The sequence below is a fragment of the Mustela putorius genome, unplaced genomic scaffold (assembly GCF_011764305.1).
Source record: "Mustela putorius furo isolate JIRA1106 unplaced genomic scaffold, ASM1176430v1.1 tig00003936_pilon_pilon_pilon, whole genome shotgun sequence".
Classification (NCBI taxonomy): domain Eukaryota; kingdom Metazoa; phylum Chordata; class Mammalia; order Carnivora; family Mustelidae; genus Mustela; species Mustela putorius.
The window spans coordinates 290,545-309,029 of NW_025422081.1; the positions used below are offsets into that span (position 1 = coordinate 290,545).

Here is an 18,485-nt window from a genome sequence, read left to right on the forward strand (position 1 = left end):
AATCCCATCCCAGCAGTATGTCAGCTCTTCACCAACCCACACAAGCAATAAAAGACCGCCCAACCCTATAATGCAAATCTTTCCACAGGTTCCCCTTCTAGACTTCTACCCTCTTCTCTCCTCCTCATAGCCTGTTCAGATTTTGCCTGCATTCACAGTACACCCATTTCCTCCAGGAAGTTGTTTGCAGCTGCTTGGCCTGCCTCTGAGGCCCATGCATAGGTGCTACACTTCTTACCTTCATTCTCAGTGTCTGAATATCCATGTCCTACATGGCTCCCAGAGTGATGTTTTTTACCCAAAAATATGTTGACTTACTTTCTTTTTTTTAAATTTATTTTAAGTGTTCCAGAATTCATTGTTTATGCACCATAGCCAGTGCTCTGTGCAATACATGCCCTCCATAATACCCACCACCAGGCTCCCCCAACCTCCCATCCCCCACCCCTTCAAAAATTTCAGATTTTTTTCAGAGTCCATAGTCTCTCATGTTTCATCTCCCCCTCCAAACAAGTCTTCTATATGGATGTTGAATTCTATTCTTTTTGTTTGTTTGTTTTGTTTTCTAGAGAACTCATGTACTAATCTTTTACCAAAACCTAAATGATGCCATATAATGGAGGGTCACACAGTTAAAATTATAGGTGTTTATAATCCTTTGCATTTATAAAGCAACTGTTATGGAGTAGGAGCTTCATTCTAAATGTCTCTTCTCCCCCATCCAGTGGCTTCTGCCTTAAGTTTGCTGTCCTTTAATCCACAGTATGTTAATTCCTCAGTGATGAAACAATGCCATGTTCTTCCAATAGCCACATTTTATATATTATCTTGGTCTGTGGTCTTTTTTCTAAATTGATATAGATTATTTATTTGAGAGAGAGAAAGCTCAAGAAGAGGAAAAAGTGGGGAGAAGCAGGGTCCCCACTGAAAGAGAGCTTGATACTGGGATTAATCTCAGGTTCCTGAGATCATGACTGGAGCCAAAGGCTGATGCTTAACTGACTGAGCCACCCAGGTGTCCCTGGACTGTGAACTTTTAAAACAACCTACATGGGTACAAACTCCACCCTACCACTTTAAGTGGCGTGACTATTAGAAAGCAATTTACTCTGTTTTTGTTTTTGTTGTTGTTGTTTTGTTTTGTTTCATTTGTGGAGTGGATTATTAGACTATTTATTTTGGAGATTTATTTTGGAGATCAAGTGAGCTAATCCATGGAAAATGTTATAAAGAACTAACTATGTTATTTCCAGTCATTATCTTTTATTATTACTAGGAGTCTATTATCATGAAATAAAAGAGCACAAAATTATTCCATTCTTGCTCATCCACCATATTCTAGGCATTGTTGGTTTATTCCAGATGAGAGAAGATGAGATATGGATGTAACAAACCAAACCAAAGTGACAGAGTTCATTTTGCTTGGGTTTTCTGGTGTTCTCCATCTGCGGGTCACACTGTTTGTGATATTTCTCACTGTGTATCTGCTCTCCCTCATGGGAAACACCCTCATCATTTTCATTGTTCTCATGGATATCACACTCCAAACGCCCATGTACATTTTCTTAGGAAATTTGTCATTCCTAGAGATCTGGTACACCACAACCACAGTGCCTAAATTGCTGGCCACCTGCCTCTCACAGGTTGTTACCATCTCTGTTTCTGGTTGTATAACCCAGTACTACTTCTTTTTCTCCATGGGAGCTACAGAGTGCATCCTGCTGGCTGTGATGGCCTATGACCGGTATCTGGCTATCTGCAGCCCTTTAAGGTATTCACTTCTCATGAGTCTTCAGCTGTGTCTGCGGCTTTCAGCTAGATCTTGGATTGGGGGTTTTATTGCTCCTCTCCTACCGACCATACTCATCTCCCACCTAAACTTCTGTGGTCCCCAGAAGATCAACCATTTCTTTTGTGACTCAGACCCCATTTTTAAACTCTCCTGCTCAGATACATTTTTGGTGGAGGCTTTGGGTTACACATGTAGCTCTGTTGTGATTCTAAGTTCTTTCCTTCTCACTATGTCTTCCTATGGGCATATTGTGGTGACAATAATCAGGCTGTCTTCCCGGGAGGCTCGGAAGAAAACTTTCTCCACCTGTGCCTCCCACCTCACTGTGGTCTCTATCTATTATGGCACCATTATCTTTGCTTATGTTCGCCCTCCAGCCAAGTACAATTTCACTATTGGCAAAGTCATCTCAGTGTTCTACTGTGTGGTTACCCCTTTGGTAAATCCTCTCATATACACCCTGAGAAACAAAGATGTGAAGAAAGCTCTCAGAAAAACTCTAGCACAAAAGAAATCGCTCTTAGCATGATATATGAATGTTTTGAGACATGCTCTAAAATATTCAATTTATAATGGATTCCCAAATTTCACTTGTAAAAGTTAAGTATTGAAAATTATATTATGAAATTGATACCAGATAATATGGACCATTCTCTGTACTTTACATTTTTGTTTGAATCCTACTACATAGCTATTCTGTAATTACTATGTTTAAGAATATCAGTACAAGGCCATAATAATAAAGAGATAAATTACACCAGCTCCCTGCTTACAAGCCAAGGCTGGTTTAGGTCCATAGTTCAATTAGGTATTTTCATAATTATACCTCATTAACAATCATGCACCAAAGATTGTTTTTGTTGAATGTGGCAGTGTTACTCCATTTGGTAGTTGTGCTATTATAAACATATCATTTTGACCCTTCATATAATTTTCTAAATTAAGATGTATTAAACACATATAATAAGACAGCACTCATTTAAACTAGATTTTTTAAATTATTCATATAAATAGAAGTAGAAAATTTCATTGGAAAAATTGCAAAATACTAGATAATTCAGATTTTTACTAGATAATTTTCAGATTTTAACTGCATTTCAAAATATTAGCAGAGGTAAGAAGATCAAGATGTAGAGGGAAAAAGAAAAGAAAAACCTAGAACTGGAGAGTACAGTAATGGGATACCTATCATAGTAAAACAAGTATCAGCTCCTCTCAGATTTTTATAAAATACTCAAGCTAAATAAACTAATTTAACACAGAAAGAGAGAAGAAAAAAAAATAGAAAAAAGGGACCCAAACTAGATTTTCCTTCACTGTTTCCCTTCTTATTTTAATTAAATATCTTTACATTTTTCAAATATTAAAATACAGTTCAGTAAGAAATGGAATGAAAAGAGAGCTAAGGGAAATACATATTTCTAAGTTTTTTAGCAAGACTGTTTTCCTTTTGATCACCTCATAAAATATTTTCATTCAAAGTGTGATCAGTGCACTAGAAGCATCAGAATAATCTGGGAGCTTAGATAGAAAAGCTTATTTAAGCACAGACATCTTGAATGACAGTAAGAAGCTCAACAAGATTCCTAGTTGACTGATGTGCAGATGATTATATTATTAGAGGCACTATTCTAGGCAACTAAAGTTTTAAATAATCTATTTTAATGGCAAAAGTATATAGCAAAATCAAGAATTTCTTAAAAATGCTAGTGCTTGAATTTTTTTCTTAAACTTTGATGTGCCATTTTCTAGTAATATCAAAAGTGTGTTTTTCTTGAATTCTTAATTAGTTTTTATTTTTAAAAGAGAGCATACTGATGTAAAATATTGTCTAAGTTACCTGTACATATAAATGAAAAACTTGTGACATACATCAACATTTTTTTCTAACCCTAACTTTTCCACAAAAATATCTAAAGCTACATACGAACTCTCACAATAACAGAAAAACATTCTATACCAATGCACTGCTGTTGTGTATGTCATCCCACTGTAGGAGAGGAGGAATTCCTTGTACCTTCTTAGGTTCTATGGCTAAGACTAAGTAATAAACTGACATGAGACCTATTAACAGAAGAAAAGTAAAAGCTAATTTCCATATGCACATAGGTGTCTTCAAAACGTAAGTGAATCTGAATAAGCATTTTGGCCCAAAAACTTATAATCCTTTTTAAACCAAGAATGACAAATAGTGGGCATGTGACAAGACAAATAGTCTTGATCAGTAAATTATTGGAAAGTGATACAAGTGTTATTTTGGTAAGTTTGTTTTATTAGTGCATTTTGGCCTCAACTCCCACTCTGCAATGATAAGAATATTCTCTTCCTGGGACAGGGTGTGCACCTTTCATAGGAAGTGCTATCTCATTTGAGATAGAAAGAGGGATGTCATATAGCTCTTCCTGCATATTCTGTTTCTTAAGTGCCCTGAACTCAAAATAGGAAATATACCAAAGTGGTATATTTTCTGTGACATGTTCTTAACCATCCACAATTGGACAGATGGTCCTTTATCTTGTTAATATAGTAATATTTTCAAATCCAAATTTTTGGCAGAATGTATAACTAAATCCACTCTTTCTTTATTATGCTAGTTATCCCAAAACTCTAACTGGATTTTTTTTTTTTTTTTTGGTAATGCCATGTCAAACCAGAGCCCATTGGTGCTTTTGAGACATTCATCAAGGAAGGTATATTATTTACTCCACTGCAATTTAAAGACATATAGAAGAAGCTTGCTTATTCAATTCATTCATTCTCATCCCATTGTTATATTTTCATAAATTCTTTGTTCTTACTTTTCAATAACTGCAACTAGGTTGGTTTCATTGGAAAGGTGTAATCCTAGTAATAATAGTAAGTGCCACATTTCCTTCCAGTAGGATGCATTAAAGCAAATTATCATGGAATCTCAAATTCTATCCTGCTGGTGATCTTCATCAAGCAGTATAACAGCATAATAAAACAAAATGCAGATGTGAGTTTCAGTTTAAAAATATCAGAAAATATCAAAGTAAAAGTCAAATGATAATTATAATTTGAATATGTATTTTGCATACTGACTCTATTGGATATATCATTTATGAATATTCAAAAAGTTTAACTTTTTGTTTTGCTGATGGTTCCCTTCACTGTGTAAAATACTTTTGGGGTATGTGGGTGGCTCAGTTGGTTAAGGGTATGTGGATGGCTCATTTGTTTAAGCATCCAACCTTGCCTCATGTCCTGATCTCAGGGTCCTGGGATCATAACTCATCATAACTCAACAGGGAGTCTGTTTCTCGCCCTTGTTGTGCTCTCTCTTTCTCTTTCAAATAAATAAGTAACATCTTAAAAAAGACTTTTTATTAAGTGTTGCTGTCCCAATAGTTTATTTTGCCCTTGTATCCCTTGTCTGAAGACACATGTGTAGAATAATTTTTCTACAGACTATGTCTAAAAATTACTGCCTAATTTCTCTTCTAGGAGTTTGATGGTTTGAGGTAGCACATTTATGTCTTTAACCTATTCTCAGTTTACTTTGGTGTATGGTGTAAAAGAGTCGTCCAGTTTCATTCTTTGCATGTAGCTGTCCAGTTTTCCCAATCATTTGTTGAAAAGAGTGTCGTTTCTCCATTGTATACAGATAATGATACTTCATTATTAGCATATAAAATTGTAACATATCTCTCTATGTTATTATTATTATTATTATTATTATTATTTTTACCCTGTTATTTTACTGAAATCATTCATTATTGCTAGTAGTTTTTTGGTAGGGTACTTAGGGTTTTCTTTATATACTACCATATAATCCACAACTAGTTAAAGTTTTACTTTTTTTTTTCCTTATTAATTTGGATGTCTTCTATTTCTTCTCTAGTCTGATACTGTGGCTAGGAATTTCAGTACCACATTCAATAAAAGAGGTGAAAGTACGGCACTTGGTTGGTGCAGTCAGGTGAGTGTTGAGTCTTGGTTTTGGCTCAGGTCCTTATCTCAGGTCCTTATCTCAGGGTTGTGAGATTAAACCCCACATCAGGCTCTATGCTCATCAGGGAGTCTGCTGAAGATTCTCTCCCTCTGTCCCTCCTTCCCACTCTCTCTCTAAAAATACACCTGAAGCTATGTTAACTATGTTAACTAGCTGGTATTTATTTATATATAGTATAAGATTTTATTTATTTATTTGACAGATATCACAAGCAGGCAGAGAGGCAGGCAAAGGGGGTGGGAGAGGGAGCAGACTCCCTGCTGAGTAGAGAGCAAGACGCAGGGCTTTCTTTTTCTAATGGATAAAGCAGATAAAAACATGTAAATTTTGACATCAAAAACTAAAACATGTGAAGAACAAAAGTGAAGTGCTTTAGCATCCATTTGAAGTTATGTTGTTATTAACTTAATATTGACTCTTTAAGGGGTACTTGAGTGGCTCAGTTGGTCAAGCATCTGCCTTCAGTTCAGGTCATGATTCTGGGGTCCAGGGATTGAGCCATCAACAGGATCCCTGTGGCAGAAAGTCTGCTTTTCCCTCTCTTTCTTCTACTCCCCCTCACTCATTCTCTCTTTCACACTCTCAAATAAGTATTTTAATGGACTGTTTAAGTAAAATTCTTTTAAAATTCATAGTAACCATAAAGCAAAAATCTACATTATAACACAAAAAATAAAGGGACTCGAAATACACTATGACAGAAAATTATCAAATCAAAAAAGAACAAAAGACACTTACAAAGGAATTAGAAAACATCCAGAAAGCAATTAACAAAATGGTAGTACTAATTTCATATGTATTCATAATTATTTTCCTTTAAATGGAATAAATTATTCAAAAGATGAAAAGTAGTCTTTTTTTAGAAATGACCCATCTATATTATGCCTACTTGAGATTTTTATTTGCATTTAGACCACACACACACATTCACACACTAAGAATAAGGGGATAAAAATTATATTCAATGTAAATGGAAGGCAAAGAAATCAGAAACTAAAAACGTATCAACTGAATATGAAGAAATAGAAATCTGAATTGTCCAATTACAGTTAGATTAAATCAATTATCAGAAATTTGAAGAAAAAAATAAGAAAGAAAAGAAAAAATCCAAGATCCAAGAAATCCAAGGGCATTCTCGGTGAATTTAAGAGAACACTTAGAAAGAATTAATATCAATCTTTTCAAGACCTTCCTAAACAAATAAAAAAATATATAAAACTATCATATGATCTCCCTGATATGAGGAAGTGGAGATGCAACATGGGGGGTTTAGGGGGTAGGAGAAGAATAAATGAAAGAAGATGGGATTGGGAGGGAGACAAACCATAAGTGACTCTTAATCTCACAAAACAAACTGAGTGTTGCTGGGAGGCGGGGGGTTGGGAGAAAGGGGGTGAGATTATGGACATTGGGGAGGGTATGTGCTTTGGTGAGTGCTGTGAAGTGTGTAAACCTGGCGATTCTCAGACCTGTACCCCTGATGATAAAAATATATTATATGATTATAAAAAATTAAAAAAAATAAAATTAAAAAAAAGAACAATTTCATTTAACAAGACCAGCATTAACCTGAAATCAAAACCTGGCAAGGATAGTTCAAGAAAATAGAAATAAAAACCAATACCCCTGATAAACACAAAAATAAAAATTTTCAATAAAGTTATAACAAAAAAATTAATAAGTACATTAAAAGGATCACCCACATGATCAAGTGGGATTTATTACAAGGATGCAAGGATGGTTCAATATCCATATCCACATATTGATCAATGTAATACACCACATTAACACGATGAACAATAAAAATCATACAATTATCTCAATAGATGCAGAAAAATTATTTGACAAAATTCAACATCCATTTGCAATAAAAACTCAATAAATTTGGTATAGAAGGAATATTCCTGTAACTAATAAAGGCTATATATTATAAGACTTCAGCTTATATCATATTCACTAGTCTCCCCACTTTTATTCAACATGAATAAACTGGCAGTCTTGTGCAAGGAATTTATTAAGTAAAATAAAACATGTCCAAGTCAGAAAGGAAGCAGACTTTCACTATTTAAAAATAACATAATATTACAGAAAATTCTAAATATTCTACAAAATACTGGTAGAACTATAATTAAATTTAGTTAAATTGCAGGGTACAATAAATATTTGAAAATTTATTGTGTTTCTATACCCAAATGATGAAATTTAAGGATGAAATTTCAGGGAGAAAAATTAATAAACCAATTTCTTAATTGAATCAGAAAAATAAAATATATAAGAATACATTTAGGCAAGGACCTGAGAGACCTGTACACTGAAAACTATAACACTGATACAAGAAGTTAAGTCAAAAATAAATATGTTTTTCCATGTTTATGAATTGGAAGCAAAATAATTGGTAAAATGTCAATAGTCAAAACAATCTATAGGGGCACCTTGGTAGCTCAGTGGGTTAAAGCCTCTGCCTTAGGCTCAGGTCATGATCCCAATGTCCTGAGATCAAGCTCTGCATCAGGATCTCTGTTCAGCAGGTAGCCTGCTTCCTCCTCTCTCCCTGCCTGCCTCTCTGCCTACTTGTGTCTGTCAAATAAATAAATAAAATCTTAGTAAAAATCTATATATTTGATACAATTACTGTCAAAATTGCAATGTCATTGGGGTGCGTGAGTGGTTTAGTCAGTTGGGCATCAGCCTTCAGCTCGGGTCATGATCCCAGGTCTCAGGATCAAATCCCATGCTGGTATCCCAGCTTAACAGGTAGCCTGCTTCTCCCTCTCCCTGCACCCAATTTGTGCTCTCTTGCACACTCTCTCTTAACTAAATAAATATATATATTTTTAATTGCAATGTAATTTTTCATAAAAACATAACAATCTTTTTAAAAAACTTTTTAAAAAGATTTTATTTATTTATTTGACATACAGAGATCACAATTAGACAGAAAGGCAGGCAGAAAGAGAGGAGGAAACAGGCTCCCTCCCAAGCAGAGAGCCTGATGTGGGGCTCGATCCCAGGACCCCAGGATCACGACCTGAGCCAAAGGCAAAGACTTTAGCCCAATGCGCCACCCAGGCACCCCAACAATTGCTAATTTTTAATGAATCCAATAGGAATCCTGAATAGCTAAAAATATCTTGAGAGATAAAAAAGCTGGAAGCATAATAATTTTTAAATTTAACACTGTATTACAAACTATAGTAATCAAAACAGTATAGATCTAGCATAAAAAGACACAGACATTAATGGAACAAAAAAAAATAGTCCAGAAATATACTTACAATTAAAGTACACCACGAGGAAAAATAGTCTCTTTAATAAAGGACTTTGGGAAAACAGGACTACCACATGCAAAAATTACCTAGCATCCTTATATTACACTACCCACAAAAATTAACTTGAAATGGATCAAAGACAGACAACCTGAAACCACAAAACTCCTAAAAGAAAACATAAAAAAGAAAATACTTGACACTGATCTTGTTAATATTTCCTTTTTGGAAATATGCAACAAATAAAATATGTTGTAATACATCAAATTAAAGAGATTTTAGATGGCAAATTGAAGAAGACACAATAAGATGGAAGACCATTCCATGCTCTTGGATCGGAAGAATAAACATTGTTAAAGTGTCGATACTGCCGAGAGCAATCTATACTTTTAATGCCATTCCGATCAAAATTCCACCAGTATTCTTCAAATAGCTGGAGCAAATAATCCAAAAATTTGTATGAAATTAGAAGAGACCCCAAATCACTAAGGAAATGTTGAAAAACAAACAAACAAACAAAACTTGGGGCATCACATTACCTGATTTCAAGCTTTACTACCAAGCTGTGATCACCAAGACAGCATGGTATTGGCATTAAAACAGACACATACACCAGTGGATTAGAGTAGAGAGCCATGATATGGACCCTCAACTCTATGGGCAAATAATCTTCGACAAAACAGAAAAAATACACAGTGAAAAAAAGACAGTCTCTTCAATAAATGGTGCTGGGAAAACTGGACAGCTATAAGTAGAAGAATGAAACTCGACCATTCTCTTACACCGTACACAAAGTTAAACTCAAAATGGATAAAAGACCTCTACATGAGACAGGAATCCATCAGAATCCTAGAGGAGAACATAGGCAGTAATCTCTTCAATATCAGCCACAGCAACTTCTCTCAAGATATGTCTCCAAAGGCAAAGGAAACAAAAGCAAAATTAAACATTTAGGACTTCATCAAAATCAAAAGCTTCTGCACAGCAAAAGAAACAGTCAAAAAAACAAAGAGGCAAGACACCAAATGGGAGAAGATATTTGCAAATGACAGTACAGACAAAAGGTTGATATCCAGGATCTATAAAGAACTCCTCAAACTCAACACACACAAAACAGACAATCATATCAAAAAATGGGCAGAAGACAGGAACAGACACTTCTCCTATGAAGACATACAAATGGCTATCAGACAGATAAAAAAATGTTCATCATCACTAGCCATCAGTGAGATTCAAATTAAAACCACATTGAGATATCACCTTACACCAGTTAGAATGGCCAAAATTAGCAAGACAGGAAACAACATGTGTTGGAGGGAATATGGAGAAAGGGGAACCCTCTTACACTGTTTGTGGGAATGAATGTTGGTGCAGCCTCTTTGGAGAACAGTGTGGAGATTCCTCAAGAAATTAAAAATAGAACTTCCCTATGGCCCTGCCATTGTACTCCTGGGTATTTACCCCAAAGATACAGATGTAGTGAAAAGAAGTGCCATCTGTACCCCAATGTTTATAGCAGCAATGACCACGGTTGCCAAACTGTGGAAAGAACCAAGATGCCCTTCAATGGATGAATGGATAAGGAAGATGTGGTCCATATACACTATGGAGAATTATGCCTCCATCAGAAAGGATGAATACCCAACTTTTGTAGGAACATGACGGGACTGGAAGAGATTATGCTGAGAGAAATAAGTCAAGCAGAGAGAATCAATTATCGTATGGTTTCACTTATTTGTGGAGCATAACAAATGTCATGGAGGACATGGGGAGTTAGAGAGGAGAAGGGAGTGGGGGAAATTGGAAGGGGAGGTGAACCATGAGAGACTTCGGACTGAAAAAGAATCTGAGGGTTTTGAAGAGGGCGGAGGTGGGAGGTCGGTTTCCAGGTTTGGGTTATTATAGAGGGCACGGATTGCATGGAGCACTGGGTGTAGTGCAAAATTAATGAATACTGCTATGCTGAAAATAAATTAAAAAATGAGTACTGTTATTGTGAAAATAAATAAAAAATAAATTTAAAAAATTTAAAGACTACTTAAAAAAAAGGATTTTTTTGTGACCTAATATATGCTCCATTTCAAATGATTTTCCATGTGCATTCAAGAACAGTGTGTATTCTGTTGCTTTTCTAAGGAATGTTCTGTATATTTCCATTAAGTCATTCCAGTCTAAAATTTCATTTAAGGCTAATTGTTCCTTATTGACTTTCTGTTTGGATTATCTATTCAAAGATGAATTTGCAGTATTGATGTCCTCTACTCTTACTGCATGCTGTATATTTCTTTTATTATGTTTGCTAATATTTTCTGTATATATCAGGTAGTCTTATATTAAGGATGTAAATATTAAAAATATTCTATTGTCTTGTTACTTTGAGACATTAATCATTATATAATGACATATTTTTCTTATTACACTATTGTCTTAAAATAATGTTTTTGTTTTGTTTTCTTTAGATCCCATTGCAATACCTCCCCCAACATTCTCTAGATTTCTATTTTTATGGAGTATATTTTCCCTTTCAATCTTTTTTTCCCCCTTTCAGTATTGACTATGGGGTGGATGGACTTTTGTGAACCCTTTAAGAACTATTTCTCAGTTTCCTATAAGTTATGGGTCTTATAGATGCACAGGCTATTGGATGCCAAATACAGATGTTTTTGAGGGCTTATCCCTCAGATATAGGTCTTAATATTTGGTTGGCCAGATGTAAAGTTCAAATCCTTTGCTCATTAGGCAAAAGTTCATCATTGTGAGTTCCCGCCCAATCATGGCTTACTGTTCTGGTGATGGGGTTTATAATGAGATTATGTCAGCCTCACCTCTTTACTTAAGTGAGGGTTTTTCCTCACTCACTTGATATGTAGGATCTGCTCAGTTATTTTTTTCCCCCAGAGAATATTCTTCCATATGTCGCTGTATACTTATTTTTTTTCTATGAGGAGTGACATTAACATTCGCCTACATCATGATCTTAAACTAAAACGCACTAAACTAGTATTTTTCATTCATTCTGTTTAGTTTAACATGACTCTTCTTCTAAAACTGAGACTAGAAAAATTTTTCTGTGGCCCTACGAAGTTTGTTCACTGCTCACTGTTGTCAGGACATGATTTAGAACTCTGGTATTCTAAGGCCCTGCTGTATCCAACCACCAGAAGGACCTTGGAAAGGTTTTTAAAATATTTTGTTTTTAATAAAATTACTTATGTTTCACATAAGTGTGTGAAGTGTTCAAATTCAATGTCACTTCCAATATGAAAATTCCAGATTTGTGTGAACATTAATCCAATTGAGGATTCATGTGATCATGTGATGGTCAGCTGCTGGGTTAATAGAAATAAGCACCAAATATGCTATTTAAATGAAAAATATCAGATGGAAAAGAGTTAATCAGTGTATCTTTATAGAGATGATAAATATTTATTTTATGAAAGACATACTGTTGAATAGTAAGGTAAATATACATATTTTCCAAAATAGAGAGAAGGGAAAAAGAAAAAAGAAAGAAAAAAAGAAAGAGAGAAAGGACAAACTTTAGCTTCTAAAAATGTGATTCAGGCCTCTATTTCAGAATGTATTGCCTACAAAGGCATGATAAATTAATTGAGTAAATATTTGTAAATTAAAGAAAAAATTTGTAACAAAATAGAAAAAAAATTAATCTATGACAATTTTTGATACAAAGTTCAATTAAAAAGTTGTCAAAGAACTAGACATAATTTTCCACAAAAATAAAGCATTCAAACAGCATCAGAAAGTTGATGAAGGGGCGCGTGGGTGGCTCAATGGGTTAAAACCTCTGCATTCGGCCTAGGTCATGATTCCAGGGTCCTGGGATCTAGCCCCTCTTTGGGCTCTCTGCTCAGTGGGGAGCCTGCTTCCTCCTCTCTCTCCCTGCCTCTCTGCCTACTTGTGATCTCTGTCTGTCAAGTAAATAAATAAAATCTTAAAAAAAGAAGTTGATGAAATTATTCTGTCCTCATTAGTCAACAGTGTGTATTCAAATTGGATGCCTGTTTGTGTCAGAGGACTTGGTAAAATGTTCTACTGTTAAAAAGAGGCAAGCAAACAGAAAGCTAAATATGTCCAGATACATGGTCTGGCAATTCTTTTTTTTTTAAATATTACTTAAAAATAATTTAATTTATTTATTTTACAGAGTAGGGGGGGATCATGAGCAGGAAGAGGGGCAAATGCATAGGGAAAGGAGACTCCCCACTGAGCAGGGACCCTGATGCGGGATTGAATCCCAGGACAGCAGGATCATGACCTGAGCCAAAGTCAGATGCTTCTCTGACTGAAACACCCGGGCATGCTGGCCTAGTAAAATTTTTGAAAATTTTTTTCTGAGAAAATATTCAGAAAGATACAGATAAATTAATTTTAAAAGTTACCAAAAGATAAATTTAAAAGATAAAAATTTAGGGGCACCTGGGTGGCTCAGTGGGTTAATCCTCTGCCTTCAGCTCAGGTCATGGTCTCAGGGTCCTGGGATTGAGCCCCGTGTTGGGCTCTCTGCTCAACATGGAGCTGGCTTCCCTTCCTCTCTCTCTCTGCCTGCCTTTCTGCTTACTTGTGATCTCTGTCTATCAAATTAATAAATAAAATCTTTAAAAAAATTTAAAAATAAAAAAAGATAAAAATGTAAAAGCATTCTATGAAGGAAACAAAAATTATCAATAGCTTTTATACAGTAATAGATAGTTACGTATGGTGAATTAATTTGGTGGTGTTTTAAAAACTGATTTGCTAATTATAAATTCTGAGCCCCTTAAGTACTTATTATCATTTTATGTTAATTCTTCAAAAATGACGATTCTCAAATACTCTGGCTACAAATTATATATTACCTACATCTACTAGATAGTGGACCCAGGATCCCTAATCATTTTTGAAATCCTAACACTATAGAAAGTGTTATAATTTCATTTATTTTTTCCTTTCATTATTATTTTTTTTAAAGATTTTATTTATTTATCAGAGAGAGAGGGAGAGAGCGAGCACAGGCAGACAGAGAGGCAGACAGAGGCAGAGGGAGAAGCAGGCTCCCTGCTGAGCAAGGAGCCTGATGTGGGACTCGATCCCAGGACGCTGGGATCATGACCTGAGCCGAAGGCAGCTGCTTAACCAACTGAGCCACCCAGGCGTCCCTCATTATTATTTTTAATATATTTCATTTAAAACAAATTTTGAGAGAGGGAGAGAGAGCACAAGCAGAGGGGAAGGTGTGAAGAAGGAGAGAAAGAGCTTTAAGCAGACTTCATGCTCACTTTGGAGCCTGATGCAGGTCTCTATCTCAGGACTCTGAGATCATGCCCTGAATCAAAACCAAGATATGGACAATTAGCTGACTGAGCCACCCAGGCACCCCAAGTTCCCTTTTAGACCTAAATTCTGGTGCTAATTGCTGTTGATTTTTCTCTACTTATTGACTGTGATGTTACTACATTCTTAAATATGTAATCTCTTATTTCATTATTTATCATTTTTCCAGCATGATCTTTCGAGCATGAAAGATAATTACTTAATTAGCCCAAACTGTGCTGTTCTCAACTTCTTTCTTCACAATGCTAACAGAGTCCTATTAAATTTTTAGGTCAAACCCACATTAAGTAATTGTGTCAGCATGACAATGAAAATGCCCTTACTGATCATTCTGTAGTACATTTTATCATCTATTACCTTTTATTTTTCCTGAATTTGGCATTAACGTCCATCTACTCATTCGTATGTTTTTAATTATCTGTTCTTCTAGAAGTCTCCTCTATGTTCCCTTTTTAAGTAATATATTTTCCATATACTTAAAATCAATAATTTCATTGTATTCAAAGACATTTGCTTTGGCTAAATCTTCATCCTAGGCATAAATCTGGAATTTCTGTTTCTTGGTCTTGTGTTGTGTTCCCTATACTCTGTGTCTTTCTCTTGGCCTTCTGTGGTGTTATAGTCAATCACATCTCCTTGTAAGTTTCAAAAATGAATATAGCTGAGTAATATTCCATTTTGTATGTGAACTGAGATGTCCTTGAACATATGACTAGATAAAGAATATGTGGTTCATATATACATAGGAAGATTACTCAGCAATCAGACAGGATAATACCCACCATTTGCATCAACATGGATGAAACCGGGGATTATGCCAAGTGAAATAAGTCAGGAAAAGAAAGACAGTTATCATATGATTCCACTCATATATGGACTATAAGGAAAGAGCAGAGGATAATAGGGGAAGGGAGGGAAAATTGAAAGGGAATAAATCAGAGACAGAGATAAACTATGAGAGACTCTGGACTTCAGGAAAGAAACTGAGGATTGTGGAAGGGCTATGTGGGATAATGGGGATGTGTGATGGGCATTAAGGAGGGCACATGATGTGATGAACACTGGGTGTTATATAAAACTAATGAATCATTGAAAACTGCACCAAAAACTAAGGACATGCTATATATTGACTAATTGAACTTACAAATACTAAATTCATAAAAAATACATATAGCAATGGGATATGTTTTCTCTAATTTTTTGAATGAGACTTAGGTTGTTATGGCCTTCCCTCTTGGACCAACTATGCAGTATCCCAGAGGTTTTGAACTTATATGCTTTCATTTTCATTACATTGAATGAATTTTTTTTTAAGTTCTTCTTTGATTTCATATTTGAACCATTCGTTCTTTAGCAGGATGCTCTTAAATTTCCAAGTGTTTGAGTTCCTTCCAGATTTCTTTTCATAATTGAGTTTCAGTTTCAAAGCGCTGGTGTCTGAAAATATACAGGGAATAATCTCAGTTTTTTGGTATCAGTTGAGACCTGGTTTGTGACCCAGTATGTTATCTATTCTGCAGGAAGTTTCTTGCACACTCCAAAAGAATGAGTATTCTGTTATTTCAGGGTGGAATGCTCTGTATATAACTGTGACATCCATCTGTTCCAGTGTGTCATTCAAAGCTCTCCTTTCTTTACTGATCTTCTGCTTAGATGATCTGTTCATTGCTATGAGTGTGGTGTTAATATCCCCTACTATTCATATAGATTTCTCAAAAAAATTTTTACTTTAGTTTTTAATTGGCTTATATAATTGTTTGCCCTCATGTTGGAGACATAAATATTTTTAAATTATTAGACCTCTTTGTTGAATAGACCTTTTACATAAAATGTAGTGTCCCTCTACATCTCTTACCACAGTCTTTGGTTTAAAATCGAGTATCTTTGATATGAGGATTGCTTACTCAGCTCTTTTGAGGTCCATTAGTGTGGTAAGTGATTCTCCACCCCTTCACTTTCAGTCTGGAGGTATCTCCCGGTCTAAAATGAATCTCCTGTAGAGAGCATATGGATGGATCTTTTTTTTTTTTTAGATTTTATTTATTTGACAGAGGGAACAAGTAGGCAGAGCAGCAGGCAAAGGGATAGGGAGAAGCAGGTTCCCTGCTGAGCAGAGAAAGCCTAATGTAGGGCTCGATCCCAGAGCCCTGGGCCTGAGCTGAAGGCAGATGGTAACAAACTGAGCTGCCCACGTGCCCCTGGTTCTTGTTTTGTTTGTTTGTTTGTTTGTTTTTCCAATCTAGTGCCCTATGTCTTTGGTTGGAGCATCATGTACACGCAGAGTAACTACTAAAAGATATGAATTTAGTGTGATTGTATTGCTTGTTAAGTCCTTGTTTTTGAAGTTTTTCTCTGTTTCTTTCAGTCTATGCTATTCTTGGGGTCTCTCTTCAGTTACAGAATCGCCTGTAATATTTCTTGCAGGAGTGGCATGGTGGCCATATATTCTTTGTTTCTGCCTGTCCTGGAAGATCTTTAACTCTCCTTCAATTCTGAATGATAGCCTTGCTGGATAAAGTTCTTTTAGCTGCATGTTCTCCTCATTTATTTCCCTGAATATATCTTGCAAGCCCTTTCTGCCCTGCCAGGTTTCTTTGGATAGGTCTTTTGTTTTCTGGTGTTCCACCCTCCATACTTAAGGAATCCCCTCTCTCTAGTTGTTCTCAGGATAGTTTCTTTGGCTATAAGATTTGCAAGCTTCATATTATATGTTGGGGTGTTGATCTGTTTTTATTGATTTTTGGAGGGGTCCTCTATGTCTCTTGGATAAGAATGTTTGTTTCTTTCCCAAGATTAGGGAAATGCTCTATCACGATTCACTGAAATAAACCTTATAGCGCTTTCTCTTCACCCACTTGGGAATCCCTATAATTCTGGCATAAGTTCATTTCAAAACATCATTAAATTATTGAAGATTTTCCTCATGGGCTACTAGTTGTCTCTTTTTTCTTCAACTTCATTTCTATCAGCTTCCCCTCTTTATTCCTTCTTTATCCTCATTGACCTTAGTTTTGGAACATCCAATTTAAACTGCATCTCATTCATAGCATTTTTATATTTGATCTCATTTCCTCCCTTGGTGATTCTGAGTTATCAGGTATGTTTTTTTTTTCCCAAGCCTAGCTATAAACTTTATAATTTCTATCCTGAATTCCATCTCTAACACCATGCCTATATCCATATTGATTTGCTCTGTGTCAGAGAATGTTGCCTCTGGTTCCTTTCTTTGTTGTAAGTTCCTCCTTCCAATCGTTCTGCCCTTGTGAGGTTGGGAGTGAATGTACCAAGACCAAAATATCAACCAAAACCCAAGCAAACTACACTCTAGGAAAAATCCAAAGTGGTCAGAAGTCACCACACAAAAGCACACAAAGCCCAAATGCACCAAAACTATGTATATATGGTTCTGGAAGGAGAGACTATAATCTTCCAGGGTAGGAAAAAAAAAACACAGGTGATCCACTTGTTCTTGATTGATTTTTTTTCTGTGTGTTAGAAGACAGTACATCCCAAAATTGCAAAAAAAAAAAATGAGTAATATTTATATTTAAATAAAAATAAAATTGAATAGCTAGAAATAAACTATCTTGAAGCATATATATTTAAAATGTAGATGTGAAAATATAAAATTTAAAAGGATACTTAAGAACATAAGCTAGTAAATAAGAACCTAATTCAAATGGGGAAAATGCAAAAAAAAAAAAAAACCGTAAAATTTTAAACTGCAGGATAAAGGAGTAATGAGGAATTACCTGTAGCTCAATGTGTTATTTTCCACTGGTGCTGGATAGTTACAGTCTCGTGGGATCCATAAGTTTGTCATTCACCTCTTCTTCCAGTCTGTCTTCGGGGGTGGAGGTGGGGTCTTGCTGCTCTACTGTTTTCAGGTATTTGTGCCTGGGAGGAGTTGCTATACCCCTTGTAAGGGATAGGGGCTTAATGTAAGCTGGGCCTTTATGTGGCTTTTGTTCTCTGGTGGCTTTCTGCCCTTTTTCAGAGAGTTAGAGCAAAAATGGTAATGACTAGATTCCCAGACTGCAAGATTCGTCTCTCCCCTTTTCAATAAACTCGACCAGTTGAACCAACCCCACTTTTGTGTGTGCCGTGCTTCACAGAAACCTAA

At 35.5% G+C, this 18,485-nt stretch overlaps 1 protein-coding gene across 1 annotated transcript; it reads left to right on the forward strand.

Moving 5' to 3' along the window:
* Nucleotides 1–1,379: 1,379 nt before the first annotated feature.
* On the forward strand, nt 1,380–2,321 carry LOC101677983 (olfactory receptor 11L1-like). Its single transcript, XM_004781963.1, has one exon. The coding sequence runs from the start codon at nt 1,380–1,382 to the stop codon at nt 2,319–2,321; it is 942 nt and encodes a 313-aa protein (XP_004782020.1).
* The last annotated feature ends 16,164 nt before the right edge of the window (nt 2,322–18,485 follow it).

Coding starts and splice junctions, on each gene's coding strand:
- LOC101677983 (XM_004781963.1), top strand. CDS start 1,380: ATGGATGTAACAAACCAAACCAAAGTGACAGAGTTCATTTTGCTTGGG.